We start from the raw sequence: 20,567 nt of genomic DNA on the forward strand, positions 1-20,567 counted from the left end.
GTTCATCTGTGAATTCCTTTATGAAATCAGTGGCCGAAGTCAAACTATTTCTCATTGTCTTTGTTTAGGCTCCAAATACGAAGATCTAAAAGAAAAATATAATAAAGAAGTTGAAGAACGAAAAAGATTAGAGGCAGAGGTTAAAGCCTTGCAGGCTAAGGTAAGTTAATTATGGGCCTCACGATAGAGTACGTGGTTGAAGAAATAGTACTTTGACATACAGAAATACGAGGTTAGAGAAAAATCTGGTGTACGTAGAGCCCGACACATTTTTCTTACACTGATAAGATAAAGTACTGGCTCATTACGTTAGTTGTAATCACTGTTCGGTTTTAAAAACAAGTAGCAGTGAAAAAATAGAGTGGGGAGATCAGTTTATCCCTAGACATCAGACGTTCATCAAATTCTATAGAAACTGTAACCATATAATTATTTCCCTGTTAAGATCTAATGGTAAGGAGCGGGTAGGAGCAGAGTCATTCCAGACGCTCACTGTCTGGCTTTATCACCTGGAGGCCATTGCTTCAAATTCATTCCTTACGGAATGTGGGGATTGCCACAGGGGACATGGGGTTTGAAGGCCATTATTTATGAAGTGTTTATTTCGAGGAGAATGTTATTAAGGTAATCTCCCCATTCCTGTTAAATAAGTTGCTGACCAGGGTATTAAATTCCATTTGGGTAAATAAACAGGTGGGCAAAGAGATTTAATGTCAACAAGAGAAACAAAATACAGGTAATAGAAACCCCTGCTTTTAGCTTAGGGACTGACCCCCAAAATACCTGGTATCTGTAGAACTAACTTTACTGTCTCTGTTTGTGTGATGTTATTTGCTAAAAAAAAGAAAAAAAGAAAAACAACAACAACAACAAAATTCCAGTTTTGCACCTCATGTTGCAAACTTATGTTTCTGCTACACATAAGAACTCCGTGAGATGGGACAATTCAGCAAAGAGTTTAAGGGTGAATTTATAAGTAGATACCTTAAATGTTGAGGGCCAAAAGGTACCTGTTAGAGCTTTAACAATTTTAATTATTTTCCTGCCTCTAAGCCTTTTTTGGAGGTCATTAGGATTCTGATATATAGCAAAGGTATTGCTTCTCAAGATGAATAAAAATTCAACAGTAATTTTCTGGTTTGTCTTAGAAATATCATGCGCTTTGTTATCCGGTCCAGTCCAGTCATTGGTACCCATTCTTCTGACATTGATGCCCAGAGTTTTTTTGATGGAAGAATTCGAGTCTCTACAAACAGGAAACCTCTCCCTGTGGCAAGAAAAGCTTTTGTTATAAAGAATTTAATGCAGCATCTATGGCCATGTCTTGATATTTGTCAGAACAGAGGCAGAGAGAAGAACAAAAGAAGTAGATAAAGGGAATTAAGAGTACATTTGTTTGAGGAACACTAAGGAATATATAGAATCGTTGAATCATTGTACACCTGAAACTAATAAAACACTGTATTCTTGAATTAAAAAAAATTCAAAGCAGTAGCAAATCCACAAATGTGTAATATATGATATAAAACACCTGATATGTCATTTTTTTGGAGTGGTATGGTAGAAAGTGAGATTCTTGAAAGAGTTCTTTAGATTAATATTTAATTTTGATTCTCTTTGTGCAAAGCTACAGGGGGAAGCGACCAAGGACAGGCATAGGAAAACCAAATTTCAGAATTCAAATGGTAGTGAATACTCACTTGTATTTAATGGAGTATATGAGGGATGCAAAATAAATATAAAAACGGAACCCATCTTAATAGATTGGAACTCACATGGTAGTGTCTTAACCCTTTAATGCTAAAGTCTAACCATTAGAAAGTTCCCTCACTGGATATTGGCACTTAATGGTTCCCTTGACTCGATGAACATTCTTTGTTGGTACACAGTGGAAGTGTTAACTTCTTGGTATTTTGTCTTTATGTTCTATCTGAAAATGAATAGCATTGAATATTGAGAAGTCTAAAGGGCTCTAAAGAGTTTCTATCTTTACAGAAGGTGAGTCAGGCTATTCCTCAAAGTACAATGAACCACCGGGACATTGCACGGCATCAGACTTCATCATCCGTGTTCTCATGGCAACAAGAAAAGACCCCTAGTCGGCTTCCGTCGGGTGCACTGAAAACTCCAATTAGGAGAGATTTCTCTGCATCTCCTTTTTTTGGGGAACAAGAGATGACTCCAAGTAGATCAACTTTGCAAACAGGGAAAAGAGATGCGAGTAACAGTTTCTGTGATAATTCTAGCAATTCTCATCTTTTGGATCAATTAAAAGCCCAGAATCAAGGTAACTTTTTCAGCTAAATTAAGTTGAAAGGAAATTTTCCTAAGATCATTTCAGAGGTGATTCCAGATGTTTCTAGTCCTAAGAAGCGCTCATGTATTTCGTTGGACACGTTGGAAGTAAGCACCTCAGTCTGGTGATGGGAAATACTATTTTGGGTTAAAAGATACCACAATTTTCGAATATACTTTTATTTGTACTAAAAAGCTGGTGCCTCAAAGCCTTCAAAAGTAGGCTGAGTGGCTTTGTCTTTCCAGAAGTAGGGTCAGTAGGTCGATTTCAGTTGACCCTCCCCAGGCTTCTCATCTGACTTTGTTTTGTGGCCCCTGGAACAAGCCTGTGGTCGGCCCGGCTTTGGGCAGAGGTGAGGCGTGTGCTCTGCTCTGCCAGGTAGTCCATATGGGAGCAAACCTGTAACCTTGGCCATGGCTCCACGCTACAGCTGACAGCCAAGGGTACCAGGTGGTGTTTTGGAGTCTACTCTGCAGACTCTGATAATTTCCAGTGCTATGATATATTGAAAATCACCGTCAATGTTTGCTGGTGAGAATTGTCCCACTGCCAGTGTCTTTGGAGCCAATATTGTGTGTATGTAGGGAAAAAAATGAAAAAAAAAATTATTGTTAATTTTGGCAGTATAGGAGGTTCATACTGTCTTGATCTTCACTGGAGGTAAAGCTACCAGAGAATTTGGGAGTGTGATTTTTTTACTGCTTAGCACTCATTTGCAGATGATATGAGCACAAAACAAATATTAGTTTGCCAGTATATAAAATCAAGTGGTAGTTTTAACGTAGGGTATTATATGGGATGCACTTTTTGCAGCCTCAGTTAGGTACTTTTCACGATTTTTAGAAAACCATTTTCTTTCCCAAGTTTCTCTGAAAACATCAGAAAATTTGTTTCCCCTGCTTCCTATGGGATATTAGAATACGAATGACAATAGAGACTAACCATTAAAATTAAATCCAATTAAAGTAGCTTCCATGTGTAACGTGAATCGATTGATATTTGTCCCACCAAAGGTTTCAGAGCAGAGTAATAACATAAATGACACCGTCTGAATTTAGATGTAAATTTTTGGTGAAAAATATATATTAATTAAAGTGTGGACTTTGTTTGTGGTTTAAGAGCTAAGGAGCAAGATTAGTGATTTGGAACTACGTCTGCAAGGACAAGAAAAAGAAACAAAAGGCTACACGAGTAAATGTCAAGAACTCCAACTCCAACTGGAGAAAGCAAAAGTGGAATTAATGGAAAAAGAGAAAGTTTTGAATAAAAATAGGGATGAACTAGTGAGAATGACAGCACAGTACGACCAGGCATCAACCAAGGTACTGGACTTTTCATGAGTTCTTGAAAACCTACACTTTGTCATATAATTCTTCGGAAATATTTTTCATACACTTAAATTTCTGAAATAAATGTTAGTAATGAGCCTCATTAATACATACTAGGCAGTATTGGTGCAATTGAACTAGTAAGTTCTTTTTAGAGCTGGGTAAGTGTGGGGTCCAGTCTAGATGCACGATTTCCCAGCAAAGTGGCTTGGGCTAGTTGCTGATTTCTTTTCCATCTCAGAGGGTGCAGGAGAATAACGGTTATGTATATACAACACCTGACACATACAAGAGGCAACTAAGTAATGGAGCTTTAAAGAGGTTTAGGAGGTACAATAGAATTTAATTGATCTGGGGCGCCCTCCTGGGTGGCTCAGTCAGTTAGCATCCAACTCTTGGTTTCGACTCAGGTCATGATCTTCTAGTTCGTGAGTTCAAATACCACATTGGGCTCTGTGCTGACAGTGTGGAGCCTGCTTGGGATTCTCTCTCTCCCTCTCTCTCTCTCTGCCCCTTCTCTGCTTGCTCTCTCACTCTTTCTCTCAAAATAAATAAACTTTTTTAAAAAATTAAAAAAAAAAGAATTTAATTGATATACTTTTTTTTTTAAATGTTTTTTTGAGAGAGAGAGAGAACGTGAGTAGGGGAGGGGCAGAGAAAGAGAGGGAGAGAGAGAATCCCAAGTAGGCTCTGCCCCATCATCCGTGCAGAGTCCAACCTTGAGATCATGACCTGAGCTGAAATCAAGAGCCAGATGTTTAACTGACTGAGCCACCTAGGTGCCCCTAATTGATCTACTTTTGGATCCAACATACATACTCCTGCCATTGAATCTCAAGGTTCCACTTAAGGCCAACTTTCTTAGTGTGTTTGAGGGTGTTTTGTTGTTGTGGTTGTTGCTTTGTCCCCAGTCTATCAATAGTGTTTTATTTATTTATTTATTTATTTATTTATTTATTTATTTATTAAATTCATTCATTCACGGATTCATTTGATTTGTTGTTGACTGCTTGTTGTATGTCAGACACTGTTCTGGACCTGGGGATGAAGCAGTGAGAAAATAGACAGAAAGCACTGTGTTTGGGAAGCTTCATCCTAATGTTGGATGTAACATAAATATAGAGTCACATAGATAATATGGTGAATGGTGACAAGTGTAGAGAAAAATGAATTCTCTTCTAGGACCAACTGATTATTTGGCGCTTCCTGAGCCCAGTCTTTATCTGGGTCCAGCGTTTTGCTCACATTTGCCTTTCTGCCTGGCACACTCTCCTCTTGGAATACTCTTGACATGTTCCTCAGCCCATATGCAACTTCCTTCATCTTTTAATGCAGTGAGATCTTTTCTCCTGGCATCCCCCTTAACACCCTTTTATTGTCGTTACCTGTGTCCTAGCCCTTTGGGTTCCCACACTTGGCTAATTGTCAGAATGACAGAGAAACTTGCAGAATTAATCCTGTTAGACCCATGTCTGATGTGGGCCCAAAGAATTTACTTTTAATAAACTCTCTAGATATTTCTAAGGCAGTAGGTAAGAACCTCTGTTGTAGGTAGACATACATCTTCTGTTGGTCTCCTGAAGGCAGGTTCATTCGTCTTTTCTTTTTTCTTTTTTCTTTTCTTTTCTTTTCTTTTCTTTTCTTTTCTTTTCTTTTCTTCTTTTCTTTTCTCTTTCTTTTCTCTTTCTTTTCTTTTTTATTTCTTTCTTTCAAAATTATTTAAAGGTAATTATAGATTCACATGTACTCGTATAGAATAGTAGCTTGTTAATAAGGCGAGTTACATTGATCACTTTTCAAATATTTGAACGAACCTTGTATCCTTGGAATAAACCCTACATAGCCGTGGTGTATAATTCTTTTTATACATTTCTGGATTTTACTTGCTAATAATTTGTGAGGATTTTAGTATTTATATTCATGAGGGATACTGGTCAGCTGTTTTCTATTTTTGTTCTGTCTTTCTCTGGTATTTGTATCAGAGATCATACTAGCTTCATAAAATGAATTGGGAAGTGTTCCCTCCTATTTTTTGGAAGAGATATGTAGAATCGGTGTTATTTCTTTCTCTTAAGATATCCATGACTTGCAAAAAAAAGAAAGAATTGGTGTTATTTCTTTCTTTATATGTTTGGTAGAATTCTCCATGAAACCATCTGGGCCTGGAGATTTTTGGGGAGGAGTTTTAAAATTACAAATTTAATTTTAAAAATAGTTATATAGCTATTAAAATTATTTATTTCATATTTGATGAGTTGGGGTAGTTTGTGTTTTTAGAGGAAATGGTCCATTTTATCCAAATTTTTAAACTTATAAATGTAGTTATTTGTAGTATTTTCTTATCCTTTTGATGTTGGTAGGTCAGGTGATATTCTCTGATTCTTTTTTTGTTTTTAATTTTTTTATTATTATTATGTTTATTTATTTTGAGAGAGAGACACACACACACAGAATGCAAGTGGGGGAGTGACAGAGAGGGAGACAGAATCTGAAGTAGGCTCCAGGCTCTGAGCCATCAGCGCAGAGCCTGCTATGGGGCTCAAACACACGAGTGTGAGATCGCAACCTGAGCAAAGTCGGACGCTCAACCAACTGAGCCACCCAGGCACCCCTGATGTTCTCTGTTTCTGATAGTGGTGTCTTCTCTTGTTTTCTCTTTGTCAGTTTTGCTAGAGATATGTCAATTCTGTCAGTAACAACAATAAAATTTGTCAGTTTGTTGATCTTTTATTGATCTTTCCAAAGAATCAGCTCTTTGGTTCATTTATTTTCTCTATTATTTTTCTTTTTTCAACTGTATTCATTTTTACTCTGGTATTTCCCTCTGCTTGCTTTAGGTTTATTTTGCTCTTATTTTTCTAGGTTGTTGAAGTAAGGAGCTTAGATTATTGATATGAGGCTTTTCTTTTCCAGTGCAGGCATTTAATGCTATAAATTTCCCTCCATACTACCTCAACTGTGTCCTACAAATTTTGAGGTATTGTATTTTAATTTGTATTTAATTACAACGTATTTTTATTTTGTATTTAAAAAAAATTTTTTAAGTGTTTTTATGTTTATTTTTTGAGGGGGGAGGGGCAGAGAGAGAGGGAGACACAGAATCTGAAGAAGGCTCCAGCTCCGAGCTGTCAGCACAGAGCCCAATGTGGAGCTCAAACCCATGAACCGTGAGATCCTGACCTGAGCTGAAGTCAGACGCTTAACTGACTGAGCCACCAAGGCGCCCCACAATTCAACGTATTTTTAAAACATTTTCCTTGACACTTCCTCTTTGCTTCATGGATTACTGAGAAATACCTTGTTCAGCTTCCAAGTGGTTAGAGATTTTTTTTCTTTTTGTTACTGATTTCTAATTTGATTCCATTGTGTTCAGAGAAGATACTCTATGATTTCAGTTCTAAGTTTGTTGAGGCTTGTTTTATGGCCTAAGACAGTGGTCTATTTTGGTGTATGTTTCATGCAGTTGGGGGAAAAATACATATATTCTGTTGTTGGGTGGAGTGTTCTAAAATTATCCTTAGCCCCAAATCATCTGTTGGTTGATGGTGTTGTTGAATTCTTCCATATTTTTGTTGGTTTCCTGTCTATCAATTGTTGAAAGAAGGATGGTGAAAGTCTTCCGTAATTGTTGATTTATCTATTTCTCCTGTCAGTTCTATCAGTTTTTGCTTCACATATCTTATAGCTCTGTTGTTTGGCGCATGCACATTTAGGATTGCTATGTCTTTGTGGACTGACCCTTACCATTATAGAATAGCCCTCATTGTCTCTGGTAATTTTCTTTATTCTGAAGTCTACTCTTTCTGATATTAACGTAGCACTCTGCCTTTCCTTTAATGTTTGCATGATGTATTTCTTTTTACTTTCAGCCTATCTTTTTATTATTATATTTGAAGTGAGTTTTGCAAAGACAGCGTATAGTTGGGTATATTTGTTTAAATCCACTCTTCCCACATCTGTGTTTTAATTAGCATATTTAAACCATTTACATTTAATGTAACCATTGATGTATTATGGCTTAAAACTGATATCTTATTTTTTGTTTTCTATTTCTTTTTCATTTTGTTGTTTCCTTTTTGCCTGTTTTCCTGTGGGTTACTTGAACATATTGTATAATTTCTAATACTTTTGGATGTATTTCTTTGTAGAGCTATAGTGACTGTTCCAGATATTACATTATATATACACACAATTTATCAGCCTATTGGTGTTGTCATTTAAGCAGCTCTAATGGATTACAGAAAATTTACTGCTCTTTTTATCCTTTTACCTTTGCCCATTTATAACACAATTTTCCTAAGTGTTTACCTACATATAGAACCACATCAGACAGTGCTATATTTTTTGCTTTAACTGTCAAACATAACTTAGAAAACTGGAGAAGAGAAAGAAAGCCTATTATTTATACCAATGTTGTTGCTTACCTTGTTTTTCCTTCTTACCCAATTCCTTTCAAGTTTCCTTCTTTCATCATTTCCTTTTTGTTTAGAGAACTTCTTTTAACCATGCTTTTAGGCCACATATTCTAGTTTTTCTTTTTGTTACTGCATCCTGGAAGTTATTTCTTCAGGATATACGGATTCTGGGTTGACAGTTCTTTTCTTTCAGCACCATCATGTTTTTCCCTTGGGTCCTAAAGTCCCTAGTTGCACAATCTTCTCTCCTCTTAGAGCTTTCTTTCATTTGTCCAGGGTTTTGAATTGTTCTCAACGGGAGGAATAGGGAAATGTACCTCTATTCTTATTGGAAGTGGTAGTCCAGGTTCATTTTTAGACATTCTCCTAGTGCAGTGCTTTGCAGAGATACTGTTGATAAATATTGATTCAGTGCGTGAGGATGCAGTAGAGGGTCAATGGGATCATGACCTACCTTGACCCATATATTTATTCACTTTGTGCAATCTGAGTTTATAGTCTTTGTCTCAAAGACTTGGATTTGAGCCCTGACTCTGCCACATCCCAGTTGTTTTGCTTTTGAGTTCTGAGCCTCCGCTGTCTAATCAATAAAATGGTGTTAATAATGCCTGTGTCATAGGATTGTTGTAAAGAATGAGATAATTTTTAGGAGAGCCTGGGTGGTTCAGTCAGTTAAGCCTCCGACTTAGGCTCAGATCATGATCTCCCAGTTCGTGGGTTCAAGCCCTGTGTCGGGCTCTGTGCTGACAGCTTGGAGCCTGGAGCCTACTTCAGATTCTGTGTCTCCCTCTCTCTCTGCCCCTCCCCTGCTCGTGCTCACTCTCTCTCTCTCCCTCTCTCACTCTCAAAAATAAATAAACATAAAAAATTTTTAAAAAAAGAATGAGATAATTTTTATAAAGGCTTAGCCTAGTGCATGGCACATGGTGAGTTTATAATAACATATTATTATTACATGGAGTTCCTTGTCAGTTAAGCTTCTTTTCAGTTGCCTATCTGCCAACGCAGGCTTTCCTATATATCAGAATTATACCTACTCTATTATACTTTGTCTTACTGGTTTTGGTATGACAGGATCACTGAATCTTTGTTCTATCTCACGTATTTGGTAGGGTTTCTTCTTACCAGATCGTGAATTAAAACTTTTGACTAGGACAGTGCTCAGAACTTAGCTCTGGCTTTCTATTAGAAAATTTCCTCCAGGTTCTTAAGACCCATTCATTCGATGCTTTCTGGCTTCCTTTTTTTCCAGTGAGCTACAAATCCACCTAGCTGAAAATTCAGTGTACCTTTCTCCCTCTTGCCTATTAGCATTGCATAACCTAGTCAAATGTGTTGCTCGTCAAATTATGCTTGGTTTTTGCTCTTCCCTGGTCTACCATTAGAATTACCCAGTAAGTAAAATGGAGCTAATTCAATCAAAATCAATACCATGTTCTTTGAACCTATGCTGTGTCTAGTACACTTCTTTTCCAAGTATTTGCAACCTGTGTGGGGTACAAAGTTTGAGCTCAAGTAGAAATATTGAGGCTGGCAGCAAACCTGGAGTCCAGCACTCACATTTCACAGATGAAAGCTGAGGCCCCGGGGTCTTAAATGAGTGCCCAGGGTCACACACTGCATATTTTCAAGGATTTCAGCCCTGGGCACGATTTTAGAATATTACGGAACATTCGTGACACCTAGTGGTCAGCTACTATTACGTGGATTATGCGTCATCAATATCGGAATGTCATTAGAAAATTTTAAATAAGATATAAGTATCTTCTACACGCTCTTTTTTAACCTACTCCTGTAGTAAGAGTTGTTGATTCTGAGAGGGTAGTGGGATGTGTTGCAGTTTGAAGGAGGGCCAGCAGAGGGCACCAGGGGTTCATTCATCTCTGTCTTGCATGGGTTTTTTTCCCTAGCCACTGTCAACCACCAACATCGGGACCATCGTTTGGGCAATGATGTTTATCAGAGTTGTTTCCTGCTGCATCCCCAGTGCCTAGCAGGGTGCTTGACATATAGTAGGCTCTCAATAAATATTTGTTGGGTTCATATTTATTATCATCATCATCATTTTTTTTTTTAAGTTTATTTGTTTTGAGAGAGACAGAGATAGTTTGAGCCAGGGAAGGGCAGAAAGAGAGAGAATGCCAAGCAGGCTTCACACTGCCAGCTGTGTGGCCCAATGCGGGGCTCAAACCCATGAACTGTGAGATCATGACCTTAGCTGAAATTAAGGCTCAGACGCTTTACCGACTAAGCCACCCAGGCACCCCCTTATTTATTATTTTTATAAATACTTTCTATAATCTTTTTCCTTGGGGATTTAAAGATTCAAGAACAGTAAAGATCGTGACAAAGGTGTCTTAATGTCTAAGGCAGTGGATTAATTTGTACCACTGGTTCAGTATTTTTCTTTTGAATTTGGTATATTTAAAGTTCTGATAGCTGAGGGGCGCCTGGGTGGCTCAGCCGGTTAAGCGCCAACTTCGGCTCAGGTCATGACCTCACAGGTTCGTGAGTTCGAGCCCCGCATCCGGGCTCTGTGCTGACAGCTCAGAGCCTGGCGCCTGCTTCGGATTCTGGGTCACCCTCTCTCTCTGCCCCTCCCCTATGTGCTCTCTCTCTCAAAAATAAACATTAAAAAAAATTTAAAGTTCTGATAGTTGCAAAATCATTTAGTCATTAGTGACCAGCTTTGGTCCTTTCATCTTTGGTTAGTTAATAATTGGTGTCTGACTGGTCTTCTGGCAAAGTATTATGTCATGCTTTCTTTTCCTCCCAATTTCTCTGTTAAATTTCTAATATTTCTAATAGTTTTTTTTTTGTTTTTTGTTTTTTGTTTTTTTTAATTTCTGAGAGAGGAGGGGAGGGTGAGAGTGAGAGGGAGACACAGAATCCAAAGCAGGCTCCAGGCTCTGAGCTGTCAGCACAGAGCCTGATGTGGGGCTTGAACCCACGATTCGGGAGATCATGACCTGAGCCGAAGTCGGATGCTTAAGTGACTGAGTCACCCAGGAGCCCCAAATATTTCTAATAGTTCTGGATGAGACTGTAATGAGTCTCAGAAAAATACTTTAGAAGAGATATTTGCCAAATACTGGCACATTTCTTTTAGACCAGGGAGTTCTCCCCCACCCGTATGAAGTGTTCTTATTCTTCCCTGGAAATTTGGAGTTGTTTTGTAGGGCATTTTAAGGATTTGAACACCATGGGGAAGATTCAGAGGAACAAAACTTGATAATTTAAGACCATTTTATTCCAGTTTAATTTTAGAAGGGCATCCTAAGTTTTGATTTAGCCATCCTAAGTTGGCTATGTACAAAGGCAAAAAGACTGTTCTTTGTGTTGTTTATGGCAGCTTGGTTAAAAACAGTTGTGATATTCTCTGGAGTGCTGTGAACCTTCAGAATTTAAAATGGCACAGTGAGAGCATTGTGGAAAGAAGTATTTTAATATTTAAAGTTTCCCACAAAATCTTATTATGCTTGAAACAGACTGTCCTATGAAGGTGATGGGTACCCTCTGATTATTTTGCAGCTTCTAAATGACACAGGTCAACATCATTGCATTTGAACCTCTCATTTCCATGCAACAATGTTAGATGAATCTTTATTCAGACACACGTATTTCTTCTTTCATAGTTCAAATTATGGAGTATTTATTTAAATGGTCTAATACTTTACATCCTCTCTAATATTTCCCAAATACAAACATTATGTGTGCTAACATAAATATAGTGGTTTTCGTAATTGCTGATCATTTCATTATTTTTTAAATTATATTTTTAACGTTTATTGATTTTTGAGAGACAAAGAAAGACAGAGTGTAAGTGGGGGTGGGGCAGAGAGAGAGGGAGACACGGAATCTGAAGCAGGCTCCAGGCTCCGAGCTGTCAGCACAGAGCCTGACATGGGACTTGAACCTGTGAACCACGAGATCGTGACCTGAGCAGCAGTTGGACGCTTTACGAACCGAGCCACCCAGGCACCCCTTTGCTGATCATTTTAATCCCAACTTTTTAATGACACAAAATGTCAAAACACAAAGATGAACTTGAACCAGATCTCAGGACTCACTTTTCTAAAATTCCAAATATTTGCTTCTTGCCTCGGATCCTTGTGTAGTGACCATTTTTATTTGTTGTCAGTGTGCTGCGTTGGAACAAAAACTGAGGAGATTGTCTGAAGATTTGAGCTGTCAGCGACAAAATGCAGACAGTGCCAGGTGTTCTCTGGAACAGAAAATCAAGGAGAAAGAAAAGGAGTTTCAAGAGGTAAGTAAGGTAAATGGATTCACGAGGAGTTTGTCCGGAAGGCTCTTGTTGGGCATTTCACAGTTTCATCATCTGAAAAGAGGAGCTGTTTGTAGTCACTTGGGGTGTTCCGTGAGAGAGGAACGGCTTTGTGAGGAAAAGGTTCCCATGTTTTCTTTCACACTTCCATCTTTCGGTTTTCGATGGGAGAAGGGACTCGCTAACCAGCATGTTCCTTTTCATCCGTGTCCTCTGATTTGTTTGCGATTTAATACCAAGTAGGAAAGGACCATCTCTCCTCTTTCAAACACCCTCAGTTGTGAAGGGAGTTGTATCCTATTCTCCACCTGTTTCTAAAGCCTATGGGTTGGCAAATATATTCGAAAGGTAGCTGATGTACTGGGGAAAGAAATTCCAGAAGTATTACTGCCGGGGCAAGTGAGTTCGCCTGGCGGAGCGTATCGTATGGACTGAGGCTCTCTAACCTTTCAGTAAGAGCGCCTGGAAATGGTAATCTGGTATCCTGACGCGGTTATCAGAGTTCACTGCTGGCATATCCTTGCTGTCGTTCTCAATTGCAAGCGATGCTGTGGTGTTTGAGATCTTAAGCCCCAGTTTTGAGCGCCTTTGATTTCCTAGCTGAGGTGTGACTGTGACAGCTCAGCTTTCCTCTCTTTTGCCCCCTGGGCTTGTGGAAACAGAGATGAGGAACGTAAGATTGGGGATGGGACGGAAGCCGGCTAGCTTCCACGCGGTCAGCTGGCGGACTTCTTCCCCTTCCCCCCCCCACCCCGAGGCCTGCGTCCCATCACCGGGACCCGCACTCGATGGGTTATGTTTATCATGAGGTGAATGGTCAGCCTGGCTCCCTGTTGTGCGCTGCTCTTTCAGCGTGGCATGGCCTGCAGGAGGTTGGCGGCTCACCCCGGAGTCTCCTCGTTAACCGGCGTCCGTCGGACTGATGCGCGTATCTTTGGTGTTTCAGGAGCTCGGCCGTCAACAGCGCGCCTGCCAAGCGCTGGACCAGGAGTGCACGCAGATGAAAGCCAGACTCACACAGGAGTTACAGCAGGCCAAGAACACTCACAATATCCTGCAGGCTGACCTGGATAAAGTAGGGAGCTGGCTTACCTCTCTCCTCACTTGTTCCCCCTTTTCCTTGTTCGCAGCGTTTTCTGTCTCACGGCTGACATTCTGATGCTTGCAAAGAAAAGCTGCCTTCCTTATCAAAGAAGAGAGCAAACTGAATCCTTCTGGGTCTGCGCTTCCTCATTTACAGAAGGAGGGGAGTGAGTGAGGACCTCAGATCTGAAGGTCTGGGGAGGGGTGTGATATTCCTGTGGATTGGGGTCATATCACCAGGTGGGAGCCGTCCGGAGTGATTCACGTCCTGCAAATAGTCAAAGCGCTGAAAACTATAATCCATTGACTTATTTGTTTATTGCGGGGGGTGGGGGGGGGGGGAGCTTGAGAGGAGGAGCAGAGAGAGAGAGAGAGAGAGAGAGAGAAAGAGAGAGAATCCCAAGCAGGCTCCTCACTGTCAGTACAGAGCCCAGTGCGGGGCTTGATCTCATGAACTGGGAGATCCTGACCTGACCTGAGCTGAGATCAAGAGTCGGATGCTTAACCAACTGTGCCCCCCCCCCCCCCCACCCGCCCCGGGCACCCCAGCAGTGAGTGTTTTAAAGTGTAAGTCAGGTTATGGGACTCCCCTACTCACAGCTACAGCTACTTCCCACCTCTCTTATAGTAGGAGCTCATCCTTCCAAAGGTCTGCAGGACCCTGGTGGCCTTTCCAGCACCTCGCTTATTGGCCTCTTTGCTATTGGTAGAACACGCTCAGCATCTTCAGGGATGTGCTGTGTCCAGATGGATCTGTAGGGCACCTTCACTTGCTTGAGCTTTCTGCTCTCATGTCGCTTTATCCATGACATCTACCCTGGTCACTACATAGATCCCTATCCTCAAATACTTTCTGTTTCCTTTACCTTGCTTAAGTTTTCTCCATAGGGCATATCATCTGTTGTACAATACAGCTATTTCGTTGTTTTGTTTTTTTTTAATGTTTGTTTATTAGAGAGAGAGAGAGAGAGAGACAGAGTGCAAGTGGGGGAGGGGCAGAGAGAGAAGGAGACACAGAATCCGAAGCAGGCTCCAGGCTCTGAGCTGTTGGCACAGAGCCCGGCGTGGGGCTTGAACTCACAAACCGCGAGATCATGACCTGAGCCGAAGTTGGATGCTTAACTGACTGAGCCACCCAGGAACCCCTCTTTGTTTCTTTTTATGCTGTGTTCCTTCTATCACTCAAATCTTTCCATGAGGACAGGCTTTTGCCTGTTTAGTTCCCTGCTCTACCTGTAAACACAAGCACTGAATCCCATAGCTTGAAAACAGCACAGCAGGTGGATTATAGTCCTTCGCTCTTTTCTTGACTTGACCCATATAGCTTGACAGGGTGACACATTGTGGAGTTTACTGTGAATATGTCAGAGATTCATCTCTTTACTTTCTTAGTGCTTGCTTCTTTGTTTATTTTTAAAATTAACGTTTACCATTCAAGTAGAGTCTCAATTTATGGGAAATACAGGTTAACTCTCAAGTTCAGGATATAACAAAGTGGGACGAGTTGCCCTCTCTTCGTAGAGGAGCCAGAGATGGGGAGGCAGCTGGAATGGGGAGAGGTAACCATCACTGTCATGTGTTATGTACTAATTAGGGGTTCTCTGATGTGCTCATAATCCTCTCTCTATCCAGCTATCCAAGGTTGGTAGAAAATAAAAATCCTCCTTTCCCAGGATAACTATTAAAGGGTTTCCTTCAAGACCCTTTAAAAAAAAGTCCTTTTGGGGCACCTGGGTGGCTCAGTCAGTTAAGTGTCTGACTCTTGATCTCAGCTCAGGTCTTGATCTCAGAGTCATGAGTTCAAGCCCCACATTGGGCTCCATGCTAGGCTTTTTATTTTTTATTATTTTTTTCTGTTTTGGGGTTTTTTGTTTTGTTTTTTGAAGAGGTCTATGAGTCTATAAGAAAGGACCAGTTTTATTTTTGTTTCAAATGCAACATTCTGTTGGTAGTGTCTGAGCCTTGCTTTTATTGGATGTTTTCTAGTTTAATTATTCTACAGGTGGATGTTTAGGTTGTCAACGTTATCTTGTTCGTTGTATCCCTGGGGATGGCATTACTGGGTAACATGCATGTTTCCGTAGGACACCTTTCCACGTGTGAAATTGGTGGTCTCAAGGACAAGATGTATTCTCCCTTGTAATCGATTCTGACAAATTGGTCTCCAAAAAATTGTAATTTACCTTCTCACCCAGTGTGAGAGGTCCTATTTTTTCTCATCCTTGGAGATAATCCTGTTTTTAAAAATTTTGTCAACTAAGAAGTGAAAAAGTCATCTTAATCGTTGTTTCGATTCATTCTTCCTTGATTACCGCTGAGGATGTTTCTTTCAGAAGTTGATGTGTTTGTATTTTTTTGCATAAAATTGTCTACTTCTATTATTTACTCCTTTAAAAAATTGGTTTACCTTTTTCTAAATGGAACCAAAGATGTGCTCTATTTGTTGTATTATGGAAATGCATTTTTTTAATGTTTATTTTTTATTTTTGAGAGAGAAAGTGTGGGGGAGGAGCAGAGAGAGAGGGAGACAGTATCTGAAGCAGGCTCTGTGCTGACAGCAGAGAGCCTGACAGAGGGCTCAAACTCATGAACTGTGATATCATGACCTGAGTTAAAGTTGGATGCTCAACCGACTAAGCCACCGAGGCACCCCTGGATATAGAATCTTAAATCTGTTATATAGCAAATACTTACTCCCAGTCTATTTCATAGCAAATACATTCTCCCAGTCTGTTTCTTTTCCTTTCTTTTTTTTTTTTTAAGTTTTTATTTATTTTGAGAGAGAAAGAGAGAACAAACAAGCTGGGGAGGGGCACAGAGAGAGGAAGAAAAAGAATCCCAAGCAGACTCTGCACTAACAGCTCAGAGCCCGATGTGGGGCTCAAACTCACAAACGGTTAGATTATGACCTGAGCCGAAATCAAGAGTCTGGTGCTTAACTGACTGAGCCACCCAGGCACCCACTTCCAGTCTGTTTCTTATCTCAACTTTTCTTTTTTTGGTTGTTTATTACTATTTCATTGTTTCTTTTTTTTTTTTTTTTTTTTGTAGTTAAATTTTTTTTTCTCTGCTGCTTTCTCTCCAAACCCAGCCCTTTTTGATCTCCTCTATGCTGTCACCCACAGTGCTCTGGTGGTATTTTAAGTTAAACTTTTAATGCTGTATTTAGCTGTGACATATATTGTTTCTCACCCAAAATCGATGGCATCAGTTCTCATGTCCCATGACCATTTTACTTAAGAAGAAATAATTTAGAGGCACCTGGGTGGCTCAGTTGGATAAGTGTCCAGCTTTGGCCAAGGTCATCTCAAGTTTCGTGAGTTCAAGCCCCACATTGGGCTTGCTCCACTTCAGATCCCCTGTCCCCCTCCTTCTGCCCCTCTCCTGCTTGCATGTGCACTCGCGCTCTCTCTCTCTCTCTCTCTCTCTCAAAAATAAATAAATGTTAAAAAAAGAAGAAATAATATATTTAAAAAGTAAAGGACATAAAAATTAAACCTTACCTTGTCTTCTTTTTACAGGTCACATCAGTAAAGCACCAGCTAGAAAAAAATTTGGAAGAGTTCAAGCAAAAGTTCTGCAGAACCGAACAGGCATTGCAGGCGAGTCAGATGCAGGAAAATGAGCTGAGGAGAAGCAGTGAAGTAAGTGAGGCGTAGATGAGTATTTATCAACTTTTCTAAGTGGAAAGAAACAAAACTGGTGATAGGATGGATCATGTAGATCCCCTTTCCAAGGGTTGGCTTTTGAGCCTATTAAAAACTTTGTGGAAAGTCCTAGGTTTAAACAAAAGCAACGACAGATGAGGGACTTCTAGATTTAAAATTCTTCCAAAAACAAGTAATCATCAGTTGTTGCCCCAACTTCCAGAGTCACGTTGGGCATGTGCAAGACTGTCAGTGTCTTTCTTGGGAAATTCATTCTTGTTACACGAAATGGTGGATGAAGTTTCTCCAGTGGTGTGGATACGAGGAGGGCACGCTGATGATGTGGGATTTTACTCGTACTGACTTTAATTTGGCTTTTCTATTTGGTGGTCTGGAGTTTATCTTAAAGGGTTCATTTGAGAACCATTTTGGGACAGTTAATAGATTGAAACAACTTGAATAGAGCCATAAATCAGCACAAAGAAGCATAGCAGAACAGAAGTTTCTTTTCTATCAAATAATGTCACAGGAAAGCATTTTTCCCACTTCTTTAAATCTTTTGCGATCATTTTTTAGACTAAAGATTTTTTTTAGAAAGAGTTTTTTTATTAATATTTTTGATGTTTATTTTTGACAGAGAGAGTGAGTAGGGGAGGGGCAGAGCGAGAGGGAGACATAGAATCTGAAACAGGTTCCAGGCTCTGAGCTGTCAGCAAAGAGCCTGACACAGGGCTCGAACTCGGGAACGGCAAGATCGTGACCCAAGCTGAAGTCGAACAAACGCTTGACCGACTGAGCCACCCAGGAGCCCCTTTTTCAGAAAGAATTCTGCATAAAGGATATTTATTTATGCAGATGAGGAAACTCTAAATGTATTCATCCCCACAGCTTGGAAGAATGTATCATGGTTGTGAAATCAGAACATCTGTCAGTAGCAGAGAGGTGATTGTTAAAGCAGGCAGCCTCAGAGGGGTAATGCTGTTGGGGACAGGAGGCCCCGGCTCCAGCAGCCCAAGTGGAAGAAAACTTGATGTCAGATGATGCTTTCATCAGAGAACGATTTCAAATGGAAGTGTTTGTTTCAGCAAAACAAATGTTTGCCTTTTGGCCAGTGGGGACCAACCAACAGATGCTTCTGCTAACATTTCCACAGGCAGACTGGCACCGAACCCTTCCCCCTGTGAGCTTTCCTTCCAGCCAGAAACTCTCCCGCGACTCCACTGGCTGCCTGGTGGAAACATTTTGTAAAAGCAATCGTCTGGTTAAGAGGGTCCAAACACTGTTCTCTTGGCCAAGGCGCGGTGGAGGGCTGGACATTGTCTTGCAGGTGTTTCAGAAGACACGTGGAGACCCCCACAGCTGTAGAGCTGTCCACCGTGCACTCTGGCCTGTGCGGTTAAATGCATTTCACGTTGCACCTAGATTTCCTCGATTTTGGTTGTCCGGTGCAAGTGCCTAGCACAGGGCTAGGGGATGCATGGAGTATTTGCCTTAATTTATGTTTGTGGGTATGTGTCTTCTTTTGAGGATGATACCAAGAATGCAAAGGGTTTAGCTATCTCTTGCACTTTGCTTTGGGATTGGCATTAGAAAAGTGACTTACCCAGTAAGAGCGGCACTATAACTTAGTAGCAGAACGATAGCTTTAGAGTCAGGAAGATCTGGGACTGCATCGTTTTCTGCCACTTCCCTGCTCTGTGACCTTAGGACAGTGACCTAGCCTTTCTGAGTCTGACTTTGCTCATCTGCATATAGGGAGGACTAAATAATACCCTTTCCTTTTCCAAGCTGTATTAATGATTGAATTTTGGATGGAAAGTGCTTAGATGGTCAACGGCTGTGACCGTCTGATGTGCCCACTGTTTGCTCTCACCTGTAGGCACAGAAAGTGATGAGCAAGGGACAGTGCATTTGAGATTTCTCACATTAAACATATTGCCCGTCCTGTTCCTCTAGCACTCTGGTAGCTTTTTCGGTATCGAACTCTAAGTAAGTGCAAACACACCTCGCATGCTTAGAGGTTTTGGGTGCTGAGATAATGTGACAGTTGTACTGAAATTTTCCTTGTCTGCATTTAGTAAACAGACATGCTGCTCACAATGAGAAGATATCAGTAGAGAAATGTGATTAAATGGCCCGATCAATGGTCAAATTCAGATCTAGTGTCAATGTGAAAGGAGGCTTTGGGTAAGCTGCTCATCCCACACCCCAAGGCCAGCCTGCTAGCATTGGGGTGAGGCAATAAAATAGCATCGTTCGGTAACCAGGATGAGGGATCACTTGCCTAGGGACCTTCCTGAGCACAGGGATCTGTATGACATCGGTTCTCGAAGGAGCTTGGTCTGGCAGACAAGAATGGTGAGGTGGGAAGGGCAAAGAACATCCTCTGCATCCATCCCCGGTTCATGGTATAGACTTCACCACAGCAGGGGACATGTTAAGCTCCATTCATGGATGGGATCATGAAATGCCACACAGTAACTGAAATTTGTTTTGTCTGGCCCTGGGAAACGATGCTTCCCTTGCTGCTCCTAAAACTGAAGTTGATCTGGGTGGAATTGCTTGCTAAGCTCTAATGCTGGCTTGTGGTTATAGGGATTTGTGTTGTGTTTTTCTAGACTAGTGCCCAATTTTGCAAATCATTTGAGGACATAAGAGATGCCTGGGAGAATACATCCTTGTATGCCGAACTCATTGTTGATAATGAGCTACCCAATCAAGTCTTAAGTGGCTGTGGCCTCACAGAAAACTAATTGCTGATGGATGGCAGCCTACAGAGCCATTTTCAGATGTTCATTTTCCAAATTTGGGCCTTTTGAAATTCTTGGGTTGGTCATAGCCATAGTATTATAAGCCTGCTGGGTCCCAGGATTGGCTGAACATTTTGTTAGAAACAAATATTTACGGAGCTAATGCCAGAAGAGAGAAAGACATGTTAATCTTTCCATTGAGCTTACTATTCATTTAAATGCCCCCAGTTATGGACAGAGATAGATAGAGACCAACAGATACATGAACATCCAGTTGCCCCCTTCCTTCTCTTTTCTCCTTCTATTTACCTTGCTTCCTTCTATTGGGGATGCCCCCAGCTTTGCACACAGCGTCTTCTCAGCTTTCTTGCCCCACCTCTAGGTGCGGATGCCATTCGACTTGATTACTTTTTTAGGGTAAGCAAATATTTCATAAGTTGCCCAATAAAAATGCGAAGTCAACCCAGGTGGCGCAACTCTAGTTACTCTTTTTTTTTTTTTTTTTAATTTTTTAAAGTTTGTTTATTTTTGAGAGAGAGACAGAGAGGGGGAGGGGCAGGGAGAGAGAGGGAGAGAGAGAGAGAACGTCAAGCAGGCTCCATGCTGTCAACGCAGTGCCCGATGTGGGGCTCGAACTCACACACCATGAGAACCTGACCTGAGCCAAAACCGAGTCAGACACTTAACCGACTGAGCCACTCAGGCGCCCCAAAACTCTAGTCACTCTTTTACGTTGAACTGATTCAGCTAATCTTAGCATGGA

The 20,567-nt window shown here is 40.7% G+C and overlaps 1 protein-coding gene across 4 annotated transcripts in view; it reads left to right on the plus strand.

Moving 5' to 3' along the window:
* The window catches only part of CENPF (centromere protein F), a 100,679-nt gene that overhangs the window by 48,546 nt on the left and 31,566 nt on the right, over positions 1-20,567 (plus strand). For 3 of the 4 annotated variants that reach the window (XM_053909159.1, XM_019428304.2, XM_019428313.2), the window contains exons 5-10: positions 69-160; positions 1,996-2,287; positions 3,416-3,618; positions 12,181-12,306; positions 13,271-13,399; positions 16,929-17,051. In XM_053909159.1, the coding sequence (XP_053765134.1) occupies positions 69-160; positions 1,996-2,287; positions 3,416-3,618; positions 12,181-12,306; positions 13,271-13,399; positions 16,929-17,051 (965 nt within the window). The remainder of the gene's footprint in view (positions 1-68; positions 161-1,995; positions 2,288-3,415; positions 3,619-12,180; positions 12,307-13,270; positions 13,400-16,928; positions 17,052-20,567) is intronic. The other variant, XM_019428322.2, reaches the window with a different exon arrangement.

The sequence above is a fragment of the Panthera pardus genome, unplaced genomic scaffold, assembly GCF_024362965.1.
Source record: "Panthera pardus isolate Hobbes unplaced genomic scaffold, ASM2436296v1 HiC_scaffold_21, whole genome shotgun sequence".
Lineage (NCBI taxonomy): Eukaryota > Metazoa > Chordata > Mammalia > Carnivora > Felidae > Panthera > Panthera pardus.